The sequence below is a fragment of the Myotis davidii genome, unplaced genomic scaffold, assembly GCF_000327345.1.
Source record: "Myotis davidii unplaced genomic scaffold, ASM32734v1 scaffold892, whole genome shotgun sequence".
Taxonomy (NCBI): Eukaryota; Metazoa; Chordata; class Mammalia; order Chiroptera; family Vespertilionidae; genus Myotis; species Myotis davidii.
Genome location: NW_006284341.1, coordinates 69,743 through 79,418, shown reverse-complemented (window position 1 = coordinate 79,418; position 9,676 = coordinate 69,743). Strand labels below are relative to the sequence as shown.

Here is a 9,676-nt window from a genome sequence, read left to right as displayed (position 1 = left end):
CCTTCTTTTTTTTTTTTTTATTCTGGTCCAGCTTTAGCTTTGAGGCTTGGCTCCAGCTCTTAGGCCTCCGCTGCTGAAAGTAGGTTTCTGGCCTTTGCTTTCAATGTTGAGAATCTGCTGGCTGAAGTCCGGCGGTAATTGTTACATAGTTGCTTAGAGTTGCAGTTCAGAGGCCTGCAGCGCAGGCGGGGAACATTGGTTTCCTCTGTCACTGAAGCAAGCAAGCCTCATGTTCAGTTTAAGCTGCCTGGCTTCCGGCCGCCATCTTGGCTGGCAGTTAATTTGCATATTGCCCTGATTATCCAATGGGAAGGGTAGCGGTCATACACCAATTACCATGTTTCTCTTTTATTAGATAGGACAAGTGTGCAAGGGTCCCCTTTAGCTCCACAGGTCCAAGTGTCAAAGGAGAACAGGGCTCCACAGGGTGCTTTCCTGTCTCCGCATGGCTCTTCCCGGAGCACCGGCCACTGCTGCGCTCCTGCAGTCAGAGCACAGGCAGCAACGTGGCGCAGCCTCGTTCTGAGCGGGTCCGAGCCACCTCAGACTGGTCCCCTTGCTACTCCCTTCACCACGCCTGTCCTGTCCTCTCCAGCTCCACGAGAAGTTTGACCTCCTGAAGCGGACGCACCAGGAAGAGAAGAAGAAAGTGGAAGACAAGAAGAAGGAGCTGGAGGAGGAGGTGAACAACTTCCAGAAGAAGAAGGCGGCTGCCCAGCTGCTGCAGACCCAGGCCCAGCAGTCTGGGGCCCAGCAGACCAAGAAAGACAAGGATAAGAAAAAGTAAGCAGGTGTCCCCGGTGCAGGGGCCTCTAACAGTTTATTCCTCTTGCATGTCTCTCCTTCCCCATCTCCAGACTGGAAACTGGTCTCTTACCAGGAAGATCCACGCAAGCATTTTCTCTACAGTGCAGGGAAGAAGATACAGGTTTTTAAAGTGTTTCTAAAGGGTGCACAGCATTACTTTATGAGGCTTGACCCCATGACCCCGCAGTCAGGACTGGGCTCACTTTGGTCTCCAGTCTTGTCTTCTGCACCAACGCTAGGACTTGGGGGAAGACGGTTTATTTCTCTCACGACCCTTTGGCGACGGTCCTCGTGACTCCCGATAAAGAGCATCCTAAAGTTACGATTGTCACAGTTATTTTTCCAGTCTGCGTTGTTAGGCTTGACAAGCTAGTCATGGATCCCCAGATGAAAGATTTGGAAGAACTGCTAGTGGCCACTAGTTTCCCTCTAAATTCAACAAGATGGTTAGTTGTTTTCTTGGGAAATGGGGTCACAATCCCATCCAGTTAAGCCCACCCGCAACAACCCTCAAGACACGCCTGTACCCACGCACAAAACAACGTTTTTAAACGTGGCTGCGGTTTAATGAGCCAAAGGTCAGGGTCTGCCCTCGTGTCGGTCACTTCCCGTGATGCTCCAGTGGCAGCTCCCGAATCCACCGGAGCTCGGGCCTTCCTTGTCATTCTCCGGTGATTTGAAGCTCATGTCAAATCCCTTAAAGACTAGACAGTGCAGTTTAAGGCATTGGCTGCCGGTTTGGCAGGAGGCTCAGGGCCAGTGAGATGCCTGGACAAGCTGTGTGTGGCCGGATGGCCACCCGGGGACACTGCCCTGCTTGGTGCAGGCAGTGCTCTCAGGGCAGCAGTAGGACAACTCGGAATGTGCTTGGGATTCCTGCTCTCCATCCCGAGACGCTACCGTTCTAGGGGGAAAGCTGACATGTAAACCATAAAAATGGTGGCACTTGAGCAGGCAGAGACCCTTTTTTTAAAATATAGAAGATAGGATTGAGTCTGCACAGGAATTGAGACCTGCCATAGGGACTGGTCACTGTGTCTTGGTGAACAGACGCCCCTTGAGGAATCGTGTCACGAAGCCCGTGGTAGAAATCAAACGCGCTGCTGTGTGACCCACGGAGAGAGTTTTACATTGTGCTCTGCAAACTGGACCAGCTCGCAGGCCGCAGAGAGTGCATCGGGAGAGCAAAGGGCAGGCACGTTTTCTGAGCAATAGAGAGGCATCCGCGTGGAGGGGGTGTGCTTCTAACGGGGTTGGTGCAAACCCAGGTGATGAAAGGACTCCCAGGGCTGAAAACATTTCTGCTAGGTGAGTTCTGGCTGGCGATGGCCTCGATCATAATCTAGTTCAGGAAAGCACTTTGTAGCTAGCTACACACACCGCAGGGCGTCGGCCCCTGGCGGTGACATTCCCATGCAGAGCCAGTCCAGCAGCCGCTGCAGTGCAGACAGACGGAAAGCCATTTGACATCAGACCTTTATGGATCCAAACTCACCCCAGACAGAAATAGGTATAGGGGTGTGTGTGTGTGTGTGTGTGTGAGTGAGTGTGTGTGTGTGTGTGTGTGAGTGTGTGTGTGTGTGAGTGTGTGTGTGAGTGTGTGTGTGTGTGAGAGTGTGTGTGTGTGTGTGTGTGTGTGTGTGTGTCTACATCTATAGGCTTGAATGAGACAGAAAAAGCTGCTGACTCACAGCTTAGGAAACCCAAAGTTAAGTCTTTCTTACCCTGAAGCACTAATGTATATAAAGGTATATATTTTAGAACTAAAAATGTTTATAAAAGACCAGCAATGTTCTAAGGATATTTCACATATACTGGATGTGCCTTTAAGCAATAAAAATTCCAAGAGCTGATTGGTATTGTGCCTCCATTAAAAAAACAAAATCTATCTAGTAACAGACTTCCCAGCATAGGGAGATTTTTCCTGTTGAGCATTTCAGGTTATTTTCTTCCCATCCGTGGACCTCAGCGATGTCTAATGCTCTCAAGTCATGTGAAGTATGTGTGAATTCTACTTTAGCCTTATGTATATATTCTCATTGATTATTCGTGGAATTCGGCTTAATTTGGTGCGCAGGCTTTGTGCCTGCCAATGGCATGTATTTTTCGGTAACTTCTAGGTTCCCACCCTTTTCCACACTTCACCATTTGAGCAGTGAAATCCACTGCCAGTTGGAGTCCTGAAGTGTAAAATTAAAACAAAAACAAAAGAAGCACCACTCCTCTGACCGCCAGTGGAGAGTTTTGGGGAGAGAGGACCACAGAGACAGTAGCCAGGGTACCCAGGGCAGCACTGAAGTGAATGGAAGACTCTCTTCCCCGTGCAGCCGCGGGCGATGCTGGAGTCACTGTGCAGCCACCAGGAGCTGGCTTTGTTCTAGGGAGAGGACAACAGAGATGCGTATTTATTCACCTGCTATGTTCCCGCCTCAGAGCCTGACTCCGTGTTTCTAACAGTTCTAAATTCTGTTTCTTTCTATTTTAATGACATGCTCCCTTTCTAACGTAGGTAAGGCTTTATCCTTCTCCTTGACCTGTAGTGGCATGAGATCATATAACATTTCCTAAGATTACAGACACAGTAGAACTAACCCTGGCACTGCCATTAGCTGGACCCCACCTCCTGCCATCTCTGGCCACCAAGTCGCTTTCCTTGTTGGCGGCTACACCGCACGGGTGGGACGGTAAGTTGTTCAGTGGACAGCGTTCATCTTTTCTGAGAAGCGTGCACAACGCCAGCAGCCATTTGCTGGTTACGATACATCCATCCCAAAAGAAAGTTTTAAAATTCATCATTTTAAAACTGTACCTGGCTGGCATCTGATAACTATAGTTTATACAATCATCCACTCGCTTTTTATTTATTTTGTATTGATTCTTGCTAAGGAATGAAGTTGCATGATTTGGACTTGCCTCCAGTTAGACATGTGGATCTGGGATTTGGCACTGCCTTGAACCTAAAAGAGGGGAATTCTCCTGGCATTGCTGTAGCCGTAACCACATAATGGTTGTCCTTTTTCATTTCCTTCCCAAGTGGATTAATAGCATGTCCTCCATCCACTATATTGCAAGCCCCAAGTTAATTATTCAAAGTCATTTGTAGCAGATTTATTCTCTTACTCCAGGAGCTCAGAAATTCAAGCTGCAACTCCTATTTAGTACAGATGTGATACCCAAATCGAACACAATAGATAATGGTTTTGTGTTACTGGATAAAATGAAAATCAAACAGTAAACCCTTCCATTAGGACATGTAGTGGTTTCACAGAGCCACCTGTGAATTCTAAATTACATGCAAATGGAAACTAACCACGTGTTTTTTAATTCAGTATTAAAACGTTGCTTTTGCTTGTCATGTAGAATAGCTTATTCGGATTTTTGGTTTTAGTTTCTGTCAATTCCATAATCATTGCATGAGCATTCACCATCACCGAATGCTGGTGCTGGCGCTCCTAATTTCCCTTTATTTTTTTGTTATTGTTTCTAACTTTTTTGTTTTGTTTTTTAACTTGCAGTGCAAGCTTCACATAAAGCCTGGCAAGCCAAGGATGGTCCCGCATTCACCTGCTTTTGCAGTAATACTGTATCGCTGCCATCTGTGTCCGTTTTTTTTTTTTTACCTTTCCCCAGATACCAATAACTCTTAACTCATTTTGCTGAATGTTGTTGGGTGCTGGAAAGTGATAGAACAAGGGAATGACAGCAAAAGCTCTGTGCAGCGGGACGTGGCCTCTGGAAGTAAATGAGTTGCCTTTCATGCCTGTTCTGAGTGGCGGCAGGAAGCATGCCTGCTACTTGTATGTTGCTTTGGACGGAGGGAAGGAGGGTAAATTGCTGCACGTTCATCTGACAGGAAAACTCACCGCCTCAGCAGCTGAACCATAAACCTGAATATCCATGACAACTTACTGTTTTTAATTATTCATGATGGCAAAAGCCCTGAATTCACTCTCTGTCTCTTCTCCACACCCACCCCAAACCCAAGATAGCTTTGCATGTAGGCAGGCCGGTGGGTAAGCTGTATGTGACTTTTAAACTTGCACGGATTGCTCATTGTTATAATAACATTATTTGGTCTGGGTTGTGGGTCTGTTCAGACTGACTGTCTCTGCTTATGGCTTTAAAAATGTGTCTGAACCCCTATCTCTCAAATTCTGGCCGAGTTGAACTGTCAGCAGATCAAGGCTACACTGATAAAAGTGAACATACTCATCGTTTCATAATCAGTAATCTCAAAAGTCGGATAAAGCAACTTTGCTTAGCAGAAGCTACTAAGGGTGATAGAATTAGCAATCTTTCATAAACACCGAAATCTGCTCTCAGTGGGCTGAGAGGAGGACCTAACACCTGATGCCAGGGACTCGGTACCTCCAATAACATTTTTCAATAATCATGAGAAGAAAATTTTCAGAAATCCTTCAAATAAAAAATGTGTTGTAAATTGTGTATCATCTGGAGCACAAATTTGAGGGTGACTTGTCAATTTCGGGTAGAAATGGGAAGGAACATCACACAAACCTACAAGTAAAAGAAAGTAGAAATTCACCTTCACCGCCAACCTCCTTGCATAGGGTCCTTTTGCTATTTGGCAATAAAGGGAAGAAAAAATATTACAGCTGGTCTTTCAAATCCAGTTGTCTTGACGGAATTTCCTCAACTTTCCTTTCACAATTAGCTCACCTCCCTCTTCATGCCAATCCATGAAGGTGAGGACTAACCCGTATGCCATGACATAGGCTACCCCCCATTGTTGTATGGAAATGGGCATATGTAATCTTTTTTTAGATAAGGCTTATCCTTTCATCTTCTTGATTTTTCCCCCTCCTAATAACAAGATCCTACCAGCTTTCCCTCTAACTCTATAGTCTCCTGTTCTTACATGAAAGACTGCATTTCTCATGAACTTGATGCTTTAGTATTTTTTTCGGCATTTTCCTTCTGGACTTACTAGTCCTACATAAATAGCATAGAGTGTCCTGTACCTCCCCTGACACACACACACACACACATTTTTAGGTCTATAGATGATTCCAGTAAGGATTATTTTTCCCTTCTCTTGGTCCTCAGCCATACTCTTAGGGGAAAGGAATGGTCTTCCATGAACTGATTTGGCTAACGAAGCTGGGACAGAAACTGCAAACGAGGAGCAGCATTAGTGATACAGAGACAGGTGTCAGGGTAACTGGGCCAAGGTTTCTGTTTTTGTCTTTTTTTTTCTTCTTACGATTCTAGTGTGATGCTGGCTGTGGAGCAGCGGCTATCGGATGGCTTGCTGATTCTAACCACGGGCTGAATTTGCTCATTTGCTTGCACCAGACAAAAGCTTGGATCCTTGTGTTGTATGCTTGTCCCAACCGCTGCTTGTGTGAGCTTTTCTGTGCTTTGTAACAGAAAACACACTTCTAAATTCTCAAAATGCATCACTTTAAAATCATTTTTAGAGCATCACTAAACCCTCTTTAAAGCGAGCCTAGCCATGAACGGCGTCCAGCTGACTTTGATTCCAAGATTATTGATTGATTTTTTCCCATTAAATTTTCACAGTAAGATAAATCATATGGAGAGTCAGAGAATAAAAAGCCAAAAGAAGTATATAGTCTAGAGAAGCTTTTTAAAAATGCGTTGCTTCTGAACTTTCTCCTACCCCTGCTCCCTGGCCCTGTTTGGTTTGTTATTGCTGTCCTTCTTTCTGTATCTGTGCCTTTTTTCACAGTAGTCCTTGGCTCTGCACGGAGTAAATGATACCCTCCAATCTAATTGGATGTGCTTTCGCCTTTGCATGTAAGTACGGTAGTAAGAAACTTTTGAGATTTTTCTGACTTTAAAATTAGAGAAGCATATGGGATAGGTGGATTTTTTTTTTTTTTTCCTTTTTGGAGGGGGAAAGGGAGGTAATGGTTTGAGAAGCTTTTGGTTTAAAAATAAAAGCTAACTATATTTAAAATGGCCAATTTTATATCTTTTTTCATGAGAAACACATAAATTCAATTTTTCTTTGATATCAGTATGGAAGCCAGAAATTACTAGTCCCCCACCACACAGCACTGTGGGTGTCAGCAGATGTATTACAGAGGGCCCTCAGTTCTATGTAAATACAGTTAGAGTGAGAAACTACCACCTTCCACTGGAGAAAATCAAGAGGAAATATTGCTTATGCTAGGCTGCCTCGATGGCTGTTTAATTTTTTGTGATCTTGCTTGAATGGCCTGGCCCTCTGGCAGTGATCACCTCTTTTTTTAAAGCCAGGTGGCCCCAGCTGGCCCCTCCCCACATCTGTTCAGTCATAATGGCCAACCTTGTGCCTCTCCCGGACTTTGGATACCGTAGTTGTGGTGCATGCAGTAGGATGTGGACGGAAAACATTTATGAGAATTTATTGGGAGGTCAGACTGTGTTTTCCAGCTGAGGCTCTTTATTAATGGGTCAGGATTCTGTCCAGAAAGGGCACCTCCAACGGGGACAGTTAACGTAAAGCTGGGCACAGGCTGCTTATCTTCCTCCTCTTCTTTGTAATCTCACCAGCAATAAAAATACTCTTCACGTCTGTGCACCTCCAACAAACAGACTTGGTTTCCTCGCTTCCCTGACATATCCATGTGTTTCACATACACTCTGATCAGGCTTTTCAGCTGTTATCACCCTTGTCATACTGTCTCTGTGTGGTCCGACCAAAGCTGTCCATTCAGACCATCTCCTGTTTCATTTGCAAGTGTTTGAAACTGTCAAGTCTCAGCTTCCGGAAGTCTTGGTTCCATTAACAGAATATGTATGTATGACTCCTGAGTGGAAATTATGACCTACAAAGTCTAGATTGTATGTAGGTATGAAGGGAATTTTTTTTTAATAAATTGGAAATTAAGCTGTGAACAGCATTAGAACTTTGTCTATTTCTTAATTTTAAAATATGCTGATATGCCTTAAAATGTAGTTGTAGATCATTGTCATTTTGCTATTTGAAAATAACCAATGTGTTTCTAAAACTGTTGTGTAATCTACTTTCAGTGTTAATGCAAAATTGTCATATATGTAAGCTGCATGTTTGCCTTGTCTTTTTTTAAAAAAAACTAAAATAATTGTATCGATGTGAAGCATATCATTTTTTCAAGTATGAAGGTAATCACTTAGCAAACATGCCCAGTAATGTGGTGTCTGTTACGGCAGGAGAGTGTGGCCAGGTAATCTATGCATATATCACTAGTGCCAACACACAGCGTGGGGAGAAATATATTTTTACCCAAACATCGTGTGCCCTTTTGTGAGTTCTTTTAGTCCCTGTTTGATATGCATGTGCACCCATGCTGATTACACGGGAAAAAAAGAACAGGGAAGAGGCCCCGGCTTCCCTGCCGCGTCTGGTGGGCAGCACCCATTTCGCCAAGATACCATCTGGTGTCCTGTGCTTCACAGGCCGTCTCTACCACTTCCTCCCCCATTCCCAGGCCCTTCCGTCCTGGCCAGTGTCCCCTGGTGCCCAGGCCCCTGGCCAGTGTCCCCTGGTGCCCACTGCGGAGGCACCTCTTCGTGCCTGGCCTTTGCTGCCGGCGCTGCAGCGCTCACACCTGTGCTCGGGGAAGTGGTCCCTTTAACTGACACTGCTGTCCTCTCCCAGTTCGTTAGAGAGACACTCTTATTTTTAAGCCTTTATGAACCACATTTGAATCTGAACTTTCTTTTTTCTCTTCTGTAGCTTCTTCTTTATGTAACCATCCTGTTGACAAGCCCTACTCTCTCCTAATGGACATAGAGCATTAGAAGAGCAGGAGCTGTCTGTTCACACGTGTTGGGGAAGAGTTACCTCATTTCCACCATCGCCTCCTTTTAAAGTCTGGGTTGAATATTGCACTGTTGTTTGTATTTGTCAATTTCTGTTTACAAGCCACTACCCATAGTGGTTACTGAAGTGACTTATCACTACCAAAAAGTTATACTATTCACAAGGAAATCGAGTGAAACAGAACTGGGGCCAAGACCCAAGGTGGCCCTGTGTTGGGACTCTCTCTTGCTTAACAGTCAGGTTCTTGACGTTGCTGTCCAAGAATTCACAGACTGAAGACAGCATGTGCCCTGACCTGAGACAGCCCCACCTGCAGGGTTCACAAACTTGACCTCATGTTAACTCCATACCTCTGCCCCATGAATGACATTCTGAACAACCCCATTAGGACCTTCTCAACCATAAATCAGGCCATGAGATCTGGGCAACATTTTTCTTCCCTTTGTTAATTTTATGGGTTGTTTTGGAGTTTGGGTGGGTTTTTTTCTTAAATATTTGGTATTGCATGAACAGAGATGGCTGCATCTTTTTTCAGTTGGTGTGTTCTACTGATACAATGTTTTTATTTTTCAGCTGACCATCTGCCTCTTGAGAGAGAGAAGTGGGCATCCTTCCTTTAAATTCACGAACTTCTGTTGTTTTATTTGACTCTTTTTCTGTTATCTGCATCCCTTATTGTTTTGGGTTTGGGATTCTGTTTTGAAAAAAAAGAAAAAAAGAAGCCAGTTCTGCTTTATGTATTGGTTATTCAAATTTAGTTCTGGTATCAAAATTAAGCTAGTTTTAAGCTCAAGGAGAAATTTAAGTGAAGTCACAGAATTCTCTTAAAATAGTCTCATCTCAGACACACATGCACAAAAAACCTTTTGCTGTCAGAGGTTTTGACCTACATGTTTCAAATGTGCCAGTCCCGGGTAGATACTTTCCTGCCTCTGGGACTCAGTTTATATTTAAAGGGACCTGACAATAACGTCCTGGTCCATCCCTGCCTTTGTGTTTATGTGAAGCTCTTCTTTACCTCTGCCCAGAGTTGTGTCTTGGACCATGGGAAGTGAACCCTGAAAAAGCACCCAGCCCGTCCCAGACAACAGCCTC

At 44.6% G+C, this 9,676-nt stretch overlaps 1 protein-coding gene across 4 annotated transcripts in view; it reads left to right on the top strand.

Annotated features, from left to right (window-relative positions):
- SEPT11 (septin 11) overlaps nucleotides 1-9,306 on the top strand; it is a 42,344-nt gene extending 33,038 nt beyond the window's left edge. The window contains exons 8-10 of one of the 4 annotated variants that reach the window (XM_015570244.1): nucleotides 596-783; nucleotides 6,521-6,588; nucleotides 9,155-9,306. In XM_015570244.1, coding sequence (XP_015425730.1) covers nucleotides 596-783; nucleotides 6,521-6,545 — 213 coding nt within the window. In that variant the 3' untranslated portion in view covers nucleotides 6,546-6,588; nucleotides 9,155-9,306. Of the gene's footprint in view, nucleotides 1-595; nucleotides 784-4,322; nucleotides 6,351-6,520; nucleotides 6,589-8,494; nucleotides 8,647-9,154 lie in introns of those variants that run through there. The other 3 variants (XM_015570242.1, XM_015570256.1, XM_015570247.1) reach the window with 3 other exon arrangements.
- Nucleotides 9,307-9,676: the final 370 nt, after the last annotated feature.